At 39.5% G+C, this 21,084-nt stretch overlaps 1 protein-coding gene across 2 annotated transcripts in view; it reads right to left on the reverse strand.

Moving 5' to 3' along the window:
* EYS (eyes shut homolog) overlaps nucleotides 1-21,084 on the reverse strand; it is a 2,089,174-nt gene that overhangs the window by 65,689 nt on the left and 2,002,401 nt on the right. For both annotated transcript variants that reach the window (XM_033217548.1, XM_033217547.1), the window contains 2 exons: nucleotides 13,245-13,411; nucleotides 12,257-12,401 (listed from right to left, as the gene is read on the reverse strand). In XM_033217548.1, coding sequence (XP_033073439.1) covers nucleotides 12,257-12,401; nucleotides 13,245-13,411 — 312 coding nt within the window. The remainder of the gene's footprint in view (nucleotides 1-12,256; nucleotides 12,402-13,244; nucleotides 13,412-21,084) is intronic.

Raw genomic sequence — 21,084 nt, forward strand, 5'->3', positions numbered from 1 at the left:
CAAAACAAAAAAGAAAGAACTTTTCTACCCCGAGATTAGATGAGTACATATAAATAAAACGGGCAATTCAGTGAAGAATTTGAAATGAAAGTGTTTGAAATCCTGAAATGTAATTTACTCATCTCCTTTACCAGTTATTTAGAGTTTATTTGCAAAGTTCTTTCAAATAAATAGGAACATCAACTAGAAATAAGGTCTTTAAAATGATTAAAGAAAGGCAAGACTAAATTTTATTTTCAAAACTTTTTTGGGGGGCATAAAAGGCTTTATTTTTTGTCGTTGTTATAATTAAGTTCTAGGGTACATGTGCACAACGTGCAGGTTTGTTACATATGTATACATGTGCCATGTTGGTGTGCTGCACCCATTAACTCGTCATTTACATTAGGTATTCCTCCTGATGCTATCCCTTCCCCCTCCCCCAGCCCCACGACAGGTCCCAGTGTGTGATGTTTCCCACCCTGTGTCCAAGTTTTCTCATTGTTCAATTCCCACCTATGAGTGAGAACATGCAGTGTTTGGTTTTCTGTCCTTGCAATAGTATGCTCAGAATGATGGTTTCCAGCTTCATCCATGTCCCTACAAAGGACCATGAACTCATTCTTTTTTATGGCTGCATAGTATTCCATGGTGTATATGTGCCAGATTTTCTTAATCCAGTCTATCATTGTTGGACATTTGGATTGGTTCCAAGCTTTGCTATTGTGAATAGTGCCACAATAAACATAGATGTGCATGTGTCTTTATAGTATTTTATGATTTATAATCCTTTGGGTATATACCCAGTAATGGGATCACTGGGTCAAATAGTATTTCTAGTTCTAGATCCTTGAGGAATCCCCCACTGTCTTCCACAATGGTTGAACAAGTTTACACTCCCACCAACAGTGTAAAAGTGTTCCTATTTCTCCACATCCTCTCCAGAACCTGTTGTTTCCTGACTTTTTAATGATCACCATTCTAACTGGTGTGAGATGGTATCTCACTGTGGTTTTGATTTGCATTTTTCTGATGGCCAGTGATGATGAGCATTTTTCATGTATCTGTTGGCTGCATAAATGTCTTCTTTTGAGAAGTGTCTGTTCATATCCTTTGACAACTTTTTGATGGGGTTGTTTGATTTTTTCTTGTAAGTTTGTTTAAGTTCTTTGTAGAGTCTTGATATTAGCCCTTTGTCAGATGGGTAGATTGTAAAAATTTTCTCCCATTCTGTAGGTTGCCTGTTCACTCTGATGGTAGTTTCTTTTGCCATGCAGAAGCTCTTTAATTGAATTAGATCCCATTTGTCTATTTTGGCTTTTGTTGCAATTGCTTTTGGTGTTTTAGTCATGAAGTCTTTGCCCATGCCTATGTCCTGAATGGTATTGCCTAGATTTTCTTCTAGGGTTTTTATGGTTTTAGGTCTAAAATTTAAGTCTTTAATCCATCTTGAATTATTTTTTGTATAAGGTGTTAGGAAGGGATCCAGTTTCAGCTTTCTACATGTGGCTAGCCAGTTTTCCCAGCACCATTTATTAAATAGGGAATCCTTTCCCCATTTCTTGTTTTTGTCAGATTTGTTAAAGATCAGATGGTTATAGAGGTGTGCTATCATTTTCAAGGGCTCTATTCTGTTCATTGGTCTGTATCTCTGTTTTGGTACCAGTACCATGCTGTCTTGGTTACTGTAGCCTTGTAGTATAGTTTGAAGTCAGGTAGCGTGATGCCTCCAGCTTTGTTCTTTTGATTTAGGATTGTTTTGGCAATGCGGGCTCTTTTTTGGTTCCATATGAACTTTAAAGTAGTTTTTTCAAATTCTGTGAAGAAAGTCATTGGTAACTTGACGGGGATGACACAGAATCTATAAATTACCTTGGGCAGTATGGTCATTTTCACGATATTGATTCTTCCTGTCCATGAGCATGGAACGTTCTTCCATTTGATTGTGTCCTCTCTTATTTCCTTGATCAGTGGTTTGTAGTTCTCCTTGAAGAGGTCCTTCACATCCCTTGTAAGTTGGATTTCTAGGTATTTTGTTCTCTTTGAAGCAATTGTGAATGGGAATTCAATCATGATTTGGCTCTCTGTGTGTTATTGGTGTATAGGAATGCTTGTGACTTTTGCACATTAATTTTGTATCTTGAGAGTTTGCTGGAGTTGCTTATCAGCTTAAGGAGATTTTGGGCTGAGATGACGGGGTTTTCTAAATCATGTCATCTGCAAACAGGGACAATCTGATGTCCTCTTTTCCTAATTGAATACCCTTTATTTCTTTCTCCTACCTGATTGTCCTGGCCAGAACTTCCAACACTATGTTGAATAGGAGTGGTGAGAGAGGGCATCCCTGTCTTGTGCCAGTTTTCAAAGGGAATGCTTCCAGTTTTTGCCCATTCAGTATGATATTGGCTGTGGGTTTGTCATAAATAGCTCTTATTATTTTGAGATACATCCCATCAATACCTAGCTTATTGAGAGTTTTTAGCATGAAGGGGTGTTGAATATTGTCGAAGGCCTTTTCTGCATCTATTGAGATAATCATGTGGGTTTTGTCTGTGGTTCTGTTTATATGATGGATTACATTTATTGGTTTGCATATGTTGAACCAGCCTTACATTCCAGGGATGAAGCTGACTTGATCATGGTGGATAAGCTTTCTGATATGCTGCTGGATTTGGTTTGCCAGTATTTTATTGAGGATTTTTGCATCAATGTTCGTCAGGGATATTGGTCTAAAATTCTTTTTGTTGTGTCTCCGTCAGGCTTTGGTATCAGAATGATGCTGTCCTCATAAAATGAGTTAGGGAGGATTCCCTCTTTTTCTATTGATTGGAATAGTTTCAGAAGGAATAGTACCAGCTCCTCTTTTTACCTATGGTAGAATTCAGCTGTGATTTCATCTGGTCCTGGACTTTTTTGGTTGGTAGGCTATTAATTATTGCCTCAATTTCAGAGCCTGCTATTGGTCTATTTAGGGATTCAACTTCTTCCTGGTTTAGTCTTGGGAGGGTTTTTATGTCCAGGAATTTATCCATTTCTTCTAGATTTTCTAGTTTATTTGTGGAGAGGTGTTTATAATATTCTCTGATTGTAGTTTGTATTTCCGTGGTGATATCCCCTTTAAAATTTTTATTGTGTCTATTTGATTCTTCTCTCTTTTATTCTGTATTAGGCTTGCTAGTGGTCTATCCATTTTGTTGAACTTTTCAAAAAACCAGCTCCTGGATTCATTGATTTTTTGAAGGGGTTTTTGTATCTCTATCTCCTTCAGTTCTGCTCTGATCTTAGTTATTTCTTTTGCTAGAGTTTGAATGTGTTTGCTCTTGCTTCTCTAGTTCTTTTAATTGTGTTGTTAGGGTGTCTATTTTAGATCTTTCCTGCTTTCTCTTGTGGACATTTAGTGCTATAAATTTCCCTCTACACACTGCTTTAAATGTGTCAGAGAGATTCTGGAATGTTGTGTCTTTGTTCTCATTGATTTCAAAGAGCATCTTTATTTTTGCCTTCATTTCATTACATACCCAGTAGTCATTCAGGAGCAGGCTGTTCAGTTTCTATGTAGTTGTGCAGTTCTGAGTGGGTTTCTTAATCCTGAGTTCTAATTTGATTTCACTGTGGTCTGAGAGACAGTTTGTTTTAATTTCTGTTCTTTTACATTTGCTGAGGAGTGCTTTACTTCCAACTGTGTGGTCAATTTTGGAATAAGGGGGATGTGGTGCTGAGAAGAATGTACATTCTGTTGATTTGGGATAGAGAGCTCTGTAGAAGTCTGTTAGGTCCTCTTGGTGCAGAGCTGAGTTCAAGTCCTTGATATCCTTGTTAACCTTCTGTCTCATTGATCTGTCTAACATTGACAGTGGGGTGTTAAAGTCTTCCATTGTTATTGTGTGGGAGTCTAAGTCTCTTTGTATGTCTCTAAGGACTTGCTTTATGAATCTGGGTGCTCCTGTATTGGGTGCATATATATTTAAGATAGTTAGCTCTTCTTGTTGAATTGATCCCTTTACTACTTTGTTGGTTTAAAGTCTGTTTTATCAGAGATTAGGATTACAACCTCTGCTTTTTTGTTGTTTTCCATTTGTGTGGTAGATCTTCCTCCATCCCTTTATTTTGGGCCTATGTGTGTCTCTGCACATGAGATGGGTCTCCTGAATACAGCACACTGGTGGGTCTTGACTCTATTCAATTTGCCAGTCTGTGTCTTTTAATTGGGGCATTTAGCCCATTTACATTTAAGGTTAATATTGTTATGTGTGAATTTGATCCTGTCATTATGATGTCAGCTGGTTATTTTGCCTGTTCGTTGATGCAGTTTCTTCATAGCATCAATGGTCTTTACAATTTGGCATATTTTTGCAGTGACTGGTACCAGTTGTTCCTTTCCACGTTTAGAGCTTCCTTCAGGAGCTCTTGTAGGGCAGGCCTGGTGATGACAAAATCTCTCAGCATTCGATTGTCTGTAAAGGATTTTATTTCTCCATTGCTTATGAAGCTTAGTTTGGCTGGATATGAAATTCTGGGTTGAAAATTCTTTCCTTTAAGAATGTTGAATATTGGCCCCCACTGTCTTCTGGCTTGTAGAGTTTCTGCTGAGAGATCTGCTGTTAGTCTAATGGGCTTCCCTTTGTGGGTAACCCAACCTTTCTGACTGCCCTTAACATTTCTTCCGTCATTTCAACCTTGGCGAATCTGACAGTTATGTGTTTTGGGGTTGCTCTTCTCGAGGAGTATCTTTGTGGCGTGTCTGTATTTCCTGAATTTGAATGTTGGCCTGCCTTGCTATGTTGGGGAAGTTCTCCTGAAAAATATCCTGAAGAGTGTTTTCCAGCTTGGTTCCATTCTCCCCGTCACTTTCAGGTACACAAAACAGACGTAGATTTGGTCTTTTCACATAGTCCCATATTTCTTGGAGGCTTTGTTCATTTCTTTTTAGTCTTTTTTGTCTAAACTTCTCTTCTTGCTTCATTTCATTCATTTGATCTTCAATCACTGATACCCTTTCTTCCACTTGATCGAATCACCTACTGAAGGTTGTGCATGCATCACGTAGTTCTCGTGCCATGGTTTTCAGCTCCATCAAGTCATTTAAGGTCTTCTCTATGCTGTTTATTCTAGTTAGCCATTTGTCTAATCTTTTTTCAAGGTTTTTAGCTTCTTTGTGATGAGTTCGAACATCCTTCTTTAGCTTGGAGAAGTTTATTATTACTGATCTTCTGAAGCATACTTCTGTCAACTCTTCAAAATCATTCTCTGTCCAGCTTTGTTCCGTTGCTGGCGAGGAGCTGCTCTCCTTTGGAGGAGAAGAGGCACTCTGATTTTTAGAATTTTCAGTTTTTCTGCTCTGGTTTCTCCCTATCTTTGTGGTTTTATCTACCTTTGGTCTTTGATGATGGTGACCTACAGATGGGGTTTTGGTATGGATGTTCTTTTTGTTGGTGTTGATGCTATTTCTTTCTGTTTGTTTTCCTTCTAACAGGACCCTCAGCTGCAGGTCTGTTGGAGTTTGCTGGAGGTCCACTCCAGACCCTATTTGCCTGTGTATCACCAGTGGAGACTGCAGAACAGCAAATATTGCAGAACAGTAAATGTTGATGCCTAATCCTTCGTCTGGAAGCTTTGTTCCAGAGGGGCACCCGGCTGTATGAGGTGTCAGTTCACCTCTACTGGGAGGTCTGTCCCAGTTAGGCTGCTCGGTGGTCAGGGACCCAGTTGAGGAGGCAGTCTGTCTATTCTCAGATATCAAACTCCATGCTGGGAGAACCACTCTCTCTTCAAAGCTGTCAGATAGAGATGTTTAAGTCTGCAGAAGTTTCTGCTGCCTTTTTTTCAGCTATGCCCTGCCCCAAGAGGTGGAGTCTACAGAGGCAGGCAGACTTCCTCGAGCTGCGGTGGGCTCCACCCAGTTCAAGCTTCCTGGCGGGTTTGTTTACCTAGTCAAGCCTTAGCAATAGCGGACGCCCTCCTCCAGCCTTGCTGCTGCCTTGCAGTTCCATCTCAGACTGCTGTACTAGCAGTGAGCAAGGATACATGGGCGTGGGACCCTCTGAGCCAGGCACTGGATATAATCTCCTGGTTTGCCATTTGCTAAGACCGTTGGAAAAGCACAGTATTAGGGCAGAAGTGTCCCGAGTTTCTAGATACCATCTATCACGGTGTCCCTTGGCTAGGAAAGGTAATTCCCCGACCCCTTGCACTTCCCAGGTGAGGTGATACCCTGCCCTGCTTCGACTCACACTCTGTGGGTTGCATCCACTGTTCAACAAGTCCCAGTGAGATGAACCTTGTACCTCAGTTGGAAATGCAGAAATCACCCATATTCTGCATCACTCACACTAGGAGCTGTTGACTGGAGCTATTCCTATTCTGCCATTTTGGAATGATCTCTCAAAACGTTTTCAGAAACTAAAAGCATGAGGTAATTTCTCATGGTGGAAAAAAAAATGGGTTCAGTTATGGAAGGTAGAGAATATACTTTCCAACTTAGTTTTCACTGGCATTTTTACTGACAAGCACCATTCTCTGCATGCATCAATATTTTCTCCTTATGAGAGAGCAGTGATTGTTTTTCCTCAGGCTTAATCTTTGTTTTCCTCCAAGTGTTGCCATTTACTATTACACACACACATAGGCCATGACCAAAATACTGTACTGACTGAAGAAATGAATGAATGCTAGATGCTTTACAAATGAATAACCAACTAGCTCAATTAACAAAGCATGACTTCCCATGCCTTTTACAGAGTGAAATGCACTTTGCAGAAAGCAAAAGTATAAGTAGATGACAGAGTCAGGTAAGTCTGAGTTCAGATATGATCTCTCCTACACAATGGCTACATAATGCAAAGTCTAACTGAAGCTAATCTTTTTACCATTAAAATAGGGACAAAAGTAGCTATTTAATGAGTTAGGAGAAATAAATAATATAAATAAACTATCTGTGCAATGCCTATAAATTAGTAGGTCCTGGGTTCCATGCTACCATTCCACCCTCTATCACACTGTCTCAGATATCTTCTATTTCTACGTCATAAAATTGCAGATTTCTTCTTAGCAAAAATTATTGGATGCTAATACTGGATTTTTAATTTTTTAATAATCATACACAAGAATACTTTGTTAAATTACTATAACTTAATGTCTGGAAGTATTCATTTTAAACCGTTTCTTTTTTATATGGGTAAATAAAATGCTTTTGTTATAAGGAACTATTGAAATATGTTTTTTGCTAAAAATGTGTCAATGCTATATTTAGAGAAACATTTAGCCAATACAAATAGCAAAATGCATTTATTTTACAGAGAAATGCTTCATGTCAGTCAACATATCATGTTTTTTAAGCAATTGGAGTGATTAAACTGGAAGACATTTGTGGAATATATATTATTTTATTATTAATATAGTAGACAAAATATAATCTGCTTGGTGTAGTACTGTGAGACAAACATTCAGTACATAATACATATATCCTGTATGTGATATGGACCCATGAGCCATGTGTATATTGAAAATTAGACTGATTAGGTACCAAATAAGTGATAGCTTTTTTTTTTTTTTTTTTTTTTTTTTTTTAACAGCAGTAAACTAACTACATTTTCCCGTATGGGCTCTTGTTTGAAGAATCTCATATGGTTAAAAAAAGGAGAGAGAAAAAAATTGAACTCGCAAGAAACTGAAAGTACTGACAGTGTTGTCTATTTTTAGATGAGAATAACTCTCCTTTACAGGTTGTTAATGAATCTCATGTCTGCTCTATTCAGTTGAGTAGTAAATATTTAATAACCTTCATATCAATAAGCACTAGTTGCTGTAACACTAGAAGCTTATTTCCTGTTCATGTAAAGTCCAAAGGATGGTTAGGGTTGGCATCGAGGTGGGTTGGCAAACAGTACAGCACTATGCAGAAGATTTTCATAGGTAAGGCCTGGAAGTAGCAACTATTACACCTGCTGACATCTCACTGGCCAGAACTCAGGCACATGGTCATGCATAGCTGTAAGAGAGTCTGGGAAAGATCTGGTGGTAACAACATGTCACAAGCATGTACTGTGTGAAAGCACCATTCTAGGTGCTGGAGATCTGTTATCAGTCCATATCTTCTTTTCTTCCTTCCTTCATTCTGTGCCCAGTCTGAGACCACCATTCATGAGCCTCACTCTGAGAACTCTGCAGCTTTGTCGCAGATGCAACTTTGGAAAGCAGAGAAGAGGAGAACTGCTCTTATTAGGGCAGATAAAACAGTAAAGCACAGTGTATTTGGCAGATGTAGATTATTTAAGGTGGTTAATACCTTTATGACCATTAAAGGTCATAGAAAAAATAATGGTTCATTATAAGCCATTTTTTAGAACACAAACAAATGGCTTTATTATCAGTAAGGATTTGTATTTCAGATCACGAACTTTGGATTAGAGTTATTTATCAAGAGTTTATAGGAATCGGCTGTGTGCGGTGGCTCAAACCTGCAATTCCAGCAGTTTGGGAGGCTGAGGCAGGCGGATGGCTTGAACCCAGGATTTCGAGACCATCCTGGGCAATCTGGAAAAACCCTGTCTCTACTAAAAATGCAAAAATTAGCCTGGTGTGATGATGCAGTTCTCAAGTTCATGGAGAGTAGGCCAGACCTGGTTGAATGGCTGAGAACACCATAAAAACAGACCTTTGACCAAGTACCCTGAGACTAGGATCTACTGAAAAGCTATTTTCACCAAATGAATTGTTATAACAATTTAAAGCATGTATTTTATAACTCTACTACAAGATAAATCAGCTTTGTAAGGATATGTTAGCTGAGTTTGGTGGCTCAGCTACATGGGAGGCTAAGGTGGGAGGATTGATTGAGCCCTGGAGATGGAGGTTGCAGTGAGCTGATATGGCACCACTGTACTCCAGCCTTGATGACAGAGCGAGACTCTGTCTAAAAAAAAAAAAAAAGTAAAAGAGTTTATAAAAATGTTAAAGCCTAGATCAGATGATATTTTATTGCATGATTTAATTGTAATTCTAAGGACAAATGTGATATCTTTACTCTATTAAATTCAGAAAATTCCATTTGCTTTGCATCATTATGATTAATTAATGTGGTGGCTTCCACATCATTCTCAGCAAACTAACACAGGAACAGAAAATAAAACACCTCATGTTCTCGCTCATAAGTGGGAGCTGAACAATGAGAACACATGGACACAGGGAGGGGAACATCACACACCAGGGCCTGTCGAGGGGTGGGGGGCAAGGGGAGGGAGAGCTTTAGGACAAATACCTAATGCATGCAGGGCTTAAAACCTAGATGATAGGTTGATGAGTGTAGCAAACCACCATGACACATGTATACCTATGTAACAAACCTGCACATTCTGTACCTGTATCCTAGAACTTAAAGTAAAAAAAAAAGAGTGAGATAATTTAAAAAATATGTGGTGGCTTCCAAATCTGGGAAGCTTGTTAAAATGCAAATTTTTAGAACCCACTGTAAATATTTCAATTCAATAGTTCTTGGGTAGGCTTCAGAAATCTGTATTTTTAAGAAGTTATATTATTCTTCAGAACCAGTAGAGATCAGCTTTGGGAACCATGGATTTATGGTACAGTTGCAATTTGGTTGTCATGGTAGAATGGTAACAATATGGCATGATTTATAATAAATAGTAAATGCTAGTTTAGAGTGGAGGGAAGGCAGACATTAAGAGAGGATCCAAGAGATGAATGATAAAATTAGGGGATCTCAAGGTCCTGAATTTTCTATAAGACTGTGGCATAAGTGGCAATCCCCAAGAAGACTCGCCCAAGATTCCCATCCTCACTAAGGACTGTGGCAGTTGACATACTTCCAGGAGTGTGCAATCAGTGTTTCTGTCAGAGAAAGGGCCAGCTATGTGTGTGCTATCTCAGGCTCATTGGCACACTTAAGGAGAAAATGACAGGTCTTGATGAAAACCTCTTTTTGTTCTCATCCTTAAGATACGAAGAAAAATTCCTAACAGAATGGAGAAAACAACATCAAAGGAAACCGGGAAGCATTCGACTTCAACAAATGTGCAAATATTGAAACCTATGATAGCAGGATAGAGTAATGAGTTAACATTTATTTAGTCCTATTGAATGCTGGTTTCTGGGCTAAGCACTTAACACAATTATTTTACTTACTTGATCAATCCATAAAAACTCTATGGAGTAGGTATTTCTATTTTGCAGAGGAGAAAATGGAGGTGCAGAGAATCTAAACACGCTAAAAGTTATGTAGCTAATAGGTGACAATGTCTGCATCTGAAGACAAGCTGATTTCAGAGTCTGTGCTGTTAACCTCTGTTTGTGTTGCAGAGAAATGGGAGCAACACGTGACTGGAGCTGTGCCTCTCTCACCTTTAGCACCATCATCAGTGCTAACACATAGGACTTGCTCTAAGCCAGGCACTAATCTGTGTTCTCTCTCCATTAACTCACTCTCAGATCTACATAGCAAAAGAAGTGCTGTTATTATCCCATTTTACAGATAAGGCAGGGGGAGGTTAGGTGACTGGCCAGGTCATGAACCATATAGGTGGCAGAGGTTTGGCATGTATCTTGCAAGTTGGGATCTAGAAGCCACACTCTTATCTTTGATGCTATACTAGCCTCTCATACAGAAGAATTATCCATTTCAAAGTACTTATATAAGGATTGTGTCTATTAATAAAAGACAACAGGTTTTGATTACCCCCCTCCAGTGTCTCTGCTTCATTTAGTGGAAGATATACTTCTTTCACATTCATAGCTTTACCCATCCCTTTCATTGAATATAATGTTTCAAAAAACTCATTGATTTGTTATGCCTTTACAATCCTTTTCATACTGTTTCCTGCTTTGAAAAAAATCATTGAACTCTCTATTACAGTTAGTGCAATAATATGCTCTAAACTATTCTTTAAGACACCCTTCTGAGAATCCCACTGATGACAAGTTCAAAGAAAAAGTTTCTTTGAGAACCTTGACAAAATAATTTTATTAGAACCTGACCTTGTATTATGCTGGATTAGCTGTGTTGCTTTTATATGTTTCAAGTACATGGCCTCCTGCATTTGTGTTTAGGCAGAAGTCAGTCAAGGTTGGGAAAAGAATGCAATGAAGTAGGTAGATAACTCAAATGCCTGAAATGGTGCTTGATGACAGCTCCTGTCTCTCAGGGATCCTTATCTTTGATCCTTTACTTTTCATGGAGAGTAGGCTGGACCTGGTTGAGTGGCTGAGGACACCATAAGAACAGACCTTTGACCAAATACCCTGGGACCAGGATCTACCAAAAGATCTATTTTCACCAAATAAATTATTATAACAATTCAAAGCATGTCTTTATTTTAGAATGCTATTACAGTATGAATCAGCTTTATAAGGAAGATCCAAGCCTGTATTCCTATTTGAACACAGGAAGAGAGACTGTGGCAAGAAGACAGACTGTGACTCACCCAAATACAATGTTCCCCTTAATCCCCTTGGCTTGCTCTGGCCTCTGTGGGCTACCCCTTGGTGGTATAGATGGGTTAACTGCTGTCTGTCTCCTGCCTTTTAAACTCCAAAGTTAGATGGAGTTTCAATTTTTACTGTGACTCTTTGAAGTCTACCCTGCTCAGCCTATTTTAAAAAGCACCCTGTATAAACAATTACCCATAATCCTGGTTGCTTAAAATCATGCTCTCGATTTCCATTTTCCCACTGAACTTATCGCATTATATGACTAGATAATTAATTACATTTAGTGTTCCTCTCTCCAACTAGAATAAGTGCAGAAATCTTTGATTTGTCCATTAAAACATCCTAAACATCTACTGCATATGCAGTAAGTGGTCAATAAACAGTAAATGAGGCCAGGTGCAGTGGCTCACACCTGTAATCCCAGCACTTTGGGAGGCCCAGGCAGGTGGATCACCTGAGGTCGGGAGTTTGAGACCAGCCTGATCAACATGAGAAACCCTGTCTTCTGAAAATACAAAAATAGCTGGGCATGGTGGTGCATGCCTGTAATCCCAGCTACCTGGGAGGCTGAGGCAGGAGAATCGCTTGAACCTGGGAGGTGGAGGTCATGGCGAGCCAAGATTGCATCATTGAACTCCAGCCTGGGCAATAAGAGCGAAATTCCGTCTCAAAAAAAAAAGTAGTAAATGAATGTTTCTGATTAAAATCAAACTTTGTTCAAGTCTGAAAGCAATCTATGTAGCTGGTTTGGGAAATAGAAGTATACTCTTTAAAATATTTTTTCCCTCAACATTTGAAATAAGTAGGTATAGTATAAAAAATGTCCATGCCTTACCTTGAAAACCATTTTTAAAATCTGCTCCATTTGGTAAGAGATCTGGAGTATATTCACTGTAGCCACCTACATAAAACTGACTGAAGACATTGAGACCAACCAGTCTTCCTGGGGCGATAATGGATTTATTTTTATGATCATCTACCTTCAAAAGGAGAAAAAAATCAAAACCTATTTAAAAAGGAATTAATTCCCCAGGGTGAACTGTTAAGATACTCTTTTGTTATTTCCCATTAACTTGGCATGAAAAATTTACAAAGACAGGGATTTTGAAGAAATATAAAACACGATACCACTCAATTTTCTGCTTCTCTGCTGGTGTCTGTTACCACGGATATATTAATATAGCAATCATGGTTTTGCATTTCAATCAAAATCAAAGTTCTTCAAAGATTAGGTGCTGGCATCCTGCTGATTCCCCTCCATTTAGCCTTCCTCCTCTTCTATCAATTCTCCATAGAACCACCAGAGTCATTTATCAAAAATTAGAAATCAACATGGTACCCACCTTCCTATTTTAAGTAGCTCATCATAGTTCTTTTGATAAAAATACTAACTTCTTAGCACATCTAAGCCCTTTGATAATATAGACCTTATCTGTCTCTAACCACTACTCTTGCTCCCCCATCTCCTGACCTGAAAACCACGCTGAACTACTTGCATTCCTTAAGCTAATACTGACCATTCTTTAAGTTAATACTGACCATTGTGTTCTTTCCTAACTCCTATTTGAAGTTATGCTAAAGCATCACCTTCTCTGGGAAGCACTTTCTGACTCCTCTCTCTCACCCTTATCTATGTTAATAATCCCTCTTATCTGTTCTCACACCACTTAATTGTAATCATCTCTCTATTTCCCTAGTTGGTACAATAGTCTGTGAACTTCGTGGATGTAGGCATCATGGGCTATTCACCTTTGTACCTTAGCACAGATCCGACAATATACTAGTGCTCACTTTGTGGAAGAGACAAAGGAATGACTCTTTACCTTCAGCCAGCCCTCTTGGAAGAACTTCCCCAGATGAACAGTGTGGACTCCAAGGCTCAGATTGAGGGGATCGCTCCTGATGCTTGCTATGCCAGACCCCAGGTTATAACTATAAACCACACTGCCATTGAGCAGGCCCACAGCCAGGAAGTCATCGCCATTCAACCCTGGAATGAGAAGATACATGGGGAAAGCTCATTGAGAGGAAATTCAGGAGTTCCGTCAGCTTTATTTTACTGACTGGTTCTGAATTACAGATCAGTATGGTAAGTTATAATACACATTTAGTCTCTTGTCAGCATTTAGGTATATGTGCAACTGGCTGTTGTTATTCCCAGCCTCAGAAACAGAGCACCAAGAATTTATGTCTTTGAAGCCATGAGGGTTCTGGTCAACCTGGGGAATGATCAATGATCACCTAAAAAGTTGAATGGGATGAAAATCTCCTTTTGTCGGATTGAAATTCAGTGTGCACTTTACAATAAGGAGAACTTCACAATGGAGTAGAACTGCTCTGGTAGCTAACAAGATTCAAAAGGCTGAGATGACGTAGCATCAGCTTTGAAGTTCTTTCTATGATTTGAGAATAGTATAAAGATCAATTTATTCCTATCATTGCTCAGAATATGTTATCATTATTCTATTACAAAAGCTCTTAACCATGCCCCATGACCATTTAAAGGTGGGTTGTTTCTGTGTTCCCTCTTCTCTCTCTCCTTCCATTAGTTCAGAGCCATTCATGCAATACAGTGAGTTCCAGGACCCAGAGCACTCAGGAGACAGTTCTTAAAGACCCACGAGACAAGGGAAGTGGTTGGGAGAGACCCAGCATTAATCACTTAGGGGAAGATGCTAGCAGTATCCTTGGTGGGATTAAGAAGTCTATATGATCAGTCGGTATATAGCAAGAGATCTGTTCACAGGAAGCAGGGACCCAAATATGTCACTGAGCTTCTGAAAGGTATGTTAGTGGGTGGGGCAAAAGAAGAATTCAATACTGAGGCTAGCAGTCAGGAAACTGAGGCAAAGACTTCTGCTTAGAGGAAGGACATAAGAACCCCCTAGAAGTAAGAGGTTTAAGCATGGGGGAAAAAGCTGAATTGAGTCCTTGACATAGAAAAAATTTATTATGAGTATGCACAGACTCCTCCATCTGCATTTATAGGAATGATGCTTTGTCTGTTGACTGGGCTTCTATTGTTACTTTGATCAGAGTAAAGGAGAGGAAGAGCTGCAGGGATGTAGGTTTCCAGATAGGGTGGAGAGGTGGGCTTCCTGAGGCAATGGAAAGTGGAAGACAGAAATATTATTTAGAGATACTTGAACGCTGCCTCTGCTTTTCTAAAGGTTCTGCCATGGGCCCTGAGCAGGGTTACTTTTGAAAACTCTCTAGGTGAGTCTAATATACAGTCATGGTTAAGAGCAACTGTATTAAGTGGGCTACCATTGACCAAGTACATTGGGAACTTAAGGCAAGTCTCTTTCTTACTTCCTGTCATTCTGGTGATTTCTTCCCACCTGCAATGCTGCATCAGGTTAGCTGGGTTGTATATTTAAAATGGAAAGCTCAATGTTTCCGGAGAAAACATAGATTCAGGAAGGCAGTTAGAAAGGCAGAAAGGAGAAAAACCATTACTAGAGATTGGAGACAGTCTTTCAGGCAGCTGTTGGGATATAGAAGATATTGGGAGGGGTGGAGGAGGAAACATGAGATTTTTCTGTGGGTTGCAGATGGAAATTTTTCTGAGAGCTTCTGGAGGGGATCTGAATTGTCTTTCAAATTGTCCAGGTTATTGCAATGGCGCCAGTATTGTGCCAGTTGAACTGTAAGGTAGTGGGAGGGCGTATTCGTTTCAGCTATATCCTTCTTTCCTTTCTGTCTTGTGCTCTCTTTGAGAGCCCATTTCATGCCAGGAGCATCATTATTATCCTTAGGTCCTTGATGGCCTGGTGAGGAGGAGATAGGAGTTCCATATTCCATGAAGAGCAGAGTAGAAACAAATGGGGGCAGTCATTAAGACAAGGTGAGGAGGAGGGTTAGGAAAGCAAAAAGGTGATTTTTGAGTTTGTTTCTGAGCTCACCCAGAAAAGGACAACCAAGAGCCTGTTAGATGAAAAAAGAGGATACAGTGAAGAGTGCTGTTTAAATCAGAAGGGAGAACTTTGCAGCAACCCAGAAGGAACAGAGAAGAACAAGGTATGTTTAAGAACTGCTGGGGTCGGGTGCGGTGGCTCAAGCCTGTAATCCCAGCACTTTGGGAGGCTGAGGTGGGCAGATCACGAGGTGAGGAGATTGAGACCATCTTGGCCATCCTGGCTAACACGGTTAAATCCCGTCTCTACTAAAAATACAAAAACAAAATTAACCGGGCGTGGTGGCACATGCCTGTAGTCCCAGCTACTCTGGAGGCCCAGGCAGGAAAATGGCGTGAACCCGCGAGGCGGAGCTTGCAGTGGGCCGAGTTCGTGCCACTGCACTCCAGCCTGAGCGACAGAGCGAGATACCGTCAAAAAAAAAAAAAAAAAAAAAAAAATGAAGAAGAAGAACTGCTGGGACGTGGGCTTGACTTGCATTTACTGCCTGTGGCAGGAAAGGAAACTGAAAAAGGAGAAAGGGCTATATCTTTAAGGGCCTAATATGCTACAATGAATTAAGTATTTTACCAGAGACTCTTAGGAATCATGAAAGGATTTTGAATAAGAGAAGTATATTAGATCTGGATGTTAGAAGAATCTCCTAGTAATGTTGAGGATAGAAATATAGAGATAGATAAGGAGGCTCACTGGAATGTCATTCAAGTGATTCAGAAGAGGAAATGATACTGAAATACATTAAACACCTAAATAAAGTAGTGGCAGAGGGGACAGAAAAAGGGGGAGGAAATTTGCTTGTGATTTGGAAGGAAAATTTGAAAGGACAGATCAATTTGGGTGAAGAGTTGAGGAAGAGAGAGGAGTTGAGGGTGGTTCTGCAGAATCTGGCTTAAAGAACAGGTGCAGTGGCAGGGTCAGTCATGGAGTTAGGAGCCTAGGAAAGGAACAGTCAGGGGGAAAAGGCTGAATTTAGTTTACAGGTGCTCCTGCCTACAGACCTGTCCCAGGGCAAAGGACTGGGGATGCACCAAGAGGAGGGGATAAGGAGAGCCAGGGAACTAATCACCCGTCAAGCAGATGATAGCATCCTATTCCCATGCCATGAGTCCATCAGGTTGCTTTCCTTTCCTCTGCTACTCCTTCCACTCTAGACTTTCCCTGAGTATCAACTCTAGTAGTGAATGATGGAGTAGATAAGAGGAAGAAAAGTAGTTTACCACCACGGCCAGTACCTAGAAAGTGACTTGGAATTGCTCTAGAGTATTTCCAAACCGAGAAGTTCTTTACAATCATTTAGGGAATGTTTCAAAAATACACTTTCTAGAATCTGTCTTATACCACTTGCATGAGAATCTTTGAAGCTAGATCCTAGAAATATTTTATTAACAGGACAGGATCCCCAACTGTGTGTGTGTGTGTGTTTTTTTTTAATAAGGCCAGATTGGTATTAGTAACTGTAAGAGGGCCAAGGCATGAAACTTGTGTAGTTGCATGGGGCTTTAAGTTCCAAAGCACCCTGTTGCTTGGTTTAATGCTCTGTGTCACTGTCTTGAAATTCTCAATACTTTTATCTTTGAACTGTGTTTTGAAAGTGAAGTCCATGAAGCAACAAACATGAGTGGTAACAGAGGAGACCCTAAATACAATATGCATGTTTGCTCTTTCACATGTAAGGCTTGTGATATCCCACAAGAACAACGTTCTCACAGTACTGGGAGTTCAGTGATATGCAAAATGAGTACATTCTAAATATATTATGTTTAATGGCTAAGTGGGGGATCTGACAGTCCCAAGAGGCCATGCTCCATTTGGGCCAGAACTTACTTCAAATGCAGGAAGAAGGGAGTGGTGGTCTAAGAAACATAAACCATCAAGGAACCCCATTATTTCATCATTATTCCTGCTAGTTTTCTGTATTAGCTAATTATATACACTGAAAATGATGACAGAGAAGAAAAGAGAAAGAGAAGAAAGTCCACAATTCCTTTTCCTCTCACTCCTACCTTACTCATCAGTAGCCAAAGTTCGAGAGTGTTGATAGAATGTGTGCATATCAACAACTGAAATAAAGACAGTTAACTTAAATTTGTGTAATGTCTCTGGTGTTCTGTTAATAAGGAAGTACATATGTATGCATGAGCTTTGAAAGATAAATTGTGCAATTTTGGTGATTTTGCATGTGTGTTAAATACTTTTCTATTTTAAACTGGCATTGCAGAATAAAAAGGCAAACTCCCTTGTTCAAAAAGCAGGGAGAAATGCGAGAAATGAGAACCACCTTCAACTCCTCTCTCTTCCTCAACTCTTCACCCAAATTGATCTGTCCTTTCAAATTTTCCTTCCAAATCACAATATTTCCTATTTTAAAGTGGCATTGAACAATATAAAAAGAATGGTAAAATTTAATATTTTAATTATTTAACTTAGAATGGCATAAATGCAAATAAAAGACATTATGATGTCTTTGTAAGTTAAGATTAGTCATTCTAAGCTTATTCTTACTCATTCTAAGTCACTATAATGTTGAGAGATCAGTGAAGAAAGAAAAATGCTTTATAGTTTAGTATCTTAATGGCATTTCTCCCTGCTTTTTGAACAAGGGAGTTTGCCTTTTTATTCTACAATGGGTCCTACAAATTATGTACCTGTCTCTCCTTGGCGTCATCATAAAACAAATCAGGAAATAACAAAATGAAAATGAGACCTTCCTGGACATTTGAGGCCGCTTAGAGCCTTTGTGTGTAGATGAGACACTGAAACCTGTCAGGGCAGTATGTGTGGGGTGATGCTGATGCACACATGGATGTCTGAACGTGACGTGGCTGCTAGGTGGTGGAGTCTGAATCTGAAGACATCCTGGTTCCAGAGCCTGTGCTCTTAAATACTGTCCATGCAGCAGAGAAGGAGAAACAAGTCTGAATGGGGTTGTGCCCCTCTCTCGCACTTTCAGCACCCCCTTCCCAAATGCTTCTTTCTGGGAAACAAGAAGGGATAATAATATCTCTTCAGATTATTCTAAGGATTAAGTGAGATTTAATGTGTAAGCATTAGTCCACTGCCAACCTAGCACATAGTAGGTACTCAATAAATGCATATTTCTTTCCTCTTCTCAGCAACTCTGGCCTGACCTTAACTGTGTGTGCCTGATTTCATCCCCCCATTTTATAAAGTCTGGAAAGCAGGCATTCCTGGCTCCTAGTTAACCTCTTGGGTCAGGAACAGGAGTCAGGAGTAGTACAATTTTTCTTTCTTTCTTTCTTTTGTTTGTTTGGTTGTTTGTTTTTGGCTATAGCCCAAATTGCTTCAGGGCATTGCTTTGATCCAAATAAAAATTTTTTGAGGATCAAGCATGGAAATGAAATGAAATGACTTGAAGGCATAATTTTTAAACATCGATTTATATGTCTTATGTCACTTTCCTGGAATTTCTTGTACTGGGAATTTCTTGACTTAACAGCCCATAATAACATAAGCAATGGCATATTCAAACAACCACCAGTGCTATAGAATTATTTCATTCTCAAATTCAGCTTTCTATTAAACATTATTCTATGAGTAGGTTTGGGAAATATATGAGCAATTTATGTTTTTATATTTGTCAAGTTACAAAGAAACAGATGATAATCCACATTTGTATTGTCATGTAGAAATGTTTAGCAATTGACATAGTGAGAGTTTTTTTCATGAAAAGAATTGGAACCAAGCTCACTTGGTATGCAGAACACAAACCCACAGTGAATCTTAATGAAATCAGGCTTAGCAAGATTTTTAGACAAGGCAAGAGATACTTGTTGGATATTACTTCAGAGCTGGTGCTAAGAAGGAAGGATTTTGAGAGATTATGTTGTGCAAGTAGTAAAAAGAGGAGGAAGGAAACAATAGGAAGTGACTCTACATGAATAGTAGTTAAGAGTAACAAGATCTGGGAAGTGAATAAAAATCCTTTAAAAATGCACAGGAAAAAAAAAAACTGGATCTCTCTTTGGCTAGAAAGAAAAGTCATACATACAGTGAAGAGTGCTGTTTAAATCAGAAGGGAGAACTTTGCCGCAACCCAGAAGGAGCAGAGAAGAACAGGGTATGTTTAAGAACTGCCGGGGTCGGGCGCAGTGGCTCACACCTGTCATCCCAGCACTCTGGGAGGCCGACACGGGCAGATCATTAGGTCAGGAGATCGAGACCATCCTGGCTAACACGGTGAAACCCCATCTCTACTAAAAATATAAAAAAATTAGCCAGGTGTAGTGGCAGGTGCCTGTATTCCCAGCTACTAAGGAGACTGAGGCAGGAGAAGGGTGTGAACCCAGGAGGTGGAGCTTGCAGTGAGCCGAGATCCATCTCCAAAAAAAAAAAAAAAAAGGAAAGTCATAACTGCATCAACACCATCAAGCAGTGGGTTTCGAAGTGGGTATGTTGTGGCATGGCATTATAATGGCAACTCATAAGATTGGTTAGCGTACATCTCCTGGGGGAACAAGATGAGATGCTGTGGTCAGAATACCATCTGGCCTCATAATGCGCCAAGAATAGTGATTTGTTAATGGAAGCAAGGACTTAGTCTAGGTGAAGAAGTGGATGGTGGCATTGTTAGGGTGGGAATGATGATGAAACATGGAAACAAGGTAGAGGATGCTGCTATGAATATTCTGAAAGAAGAGTGCAAAGTAGTTGAGACGAGAATGTCAGGACATTCTAAGATGTCTCAGATGGGTTTTAAAACTTTGATGCAGGAGGTATGAGTGGTGGTGATAGTAACAGATCTTAAATATATACAACTTTGGGAGCAAATATGAAAAAATGTTTTTGTCACAAGCATATAATTATAGTTAAGTTTATGGTATTTTTTCTCTAAATTACTTAGGTCTGCTTGCAGGATTTTTCCATAGTTGGTTTGATGTTAAACCTAAAGGTTTTACTGTGTACATTGGTAGTTCTTCAACTTGGCTGAACCTTGTCAGCATAGCCTCTGATTTAATTCACACGTGTGAACAAGAAGGGGAAATCTATTATATAGGAAGGAGGAAAAGAATCAAAGGTTTCAGAGAGTAAGCCCAGGAGAAATTGTGCAAGTCAGCTTGACCTGAAGGCAAAAGAGAGAGACATAACAAGGAGAGAAAATTGTCAGAACTCTGTGGCAACCCTGAGTGCCTTATGGTAATCATTATGAAATTCTCATGAGAAAAAAACATGCCTATGAAGTAACTGTAATTAGAAGTGGTCTAATTAGTTCCACCTTGAAGGACTGCCTGGACAAGAGTAGCTAGTGGTTCAAGCCATGGATTCATTAATGAAACCCTCAAAGGAAGCATAAAACTCATTTATAAAAGATGTAATTCAAGTCTGTGCTTTGGAGAGACTTTAGAGGCACACCTGTCCTGCTGTTTCTCTTACCAATTCTCACTAATCATTGTGTGTTGTAAGTTACGAAGCTGTACGCGCTTGTGTTCTCACTTGGTGTGCTTAGGGCATACCCCAGAAATTAGAACTACTTATCTGGAAGTGGCAGGAGCTCATTCTCAAGTTCTTTACATAAGGGTTCAGAATGATTTAGAAGGCTGTTCCTCAGATTGTTCTAAAGGGACATATTGGAACTCTAAAACATTTATATAGACAGTGCTGTGAAATTCATGTGTGTTTCAGCACACTCCAGTTAACGCAGAGATTAATATTGTGACTTTTAACATCATGGAAACATGGTAATCCTCAGATGATCCGACAGTCTTTTAATTCCAATAGATTAAATTTC

The sequence above is a fragment of the Trachypithecus francoisi genome, unplaced genomic scaffold (genome assembly GCF_009764315.1).
Source record: "Trachypithecus francoisi isolate TF-2019V2 unplaced genomic scaffold, Tfra_2.0 Lachesis_group10, whole genome shotgun sequence".
NCBI classification, from domain to species: Eukaryota; Metazoa; Chordata; class Mammalia; order Primates; family Cercopithecidae; genus Trachypithecus; species Trachypithecus francoisi.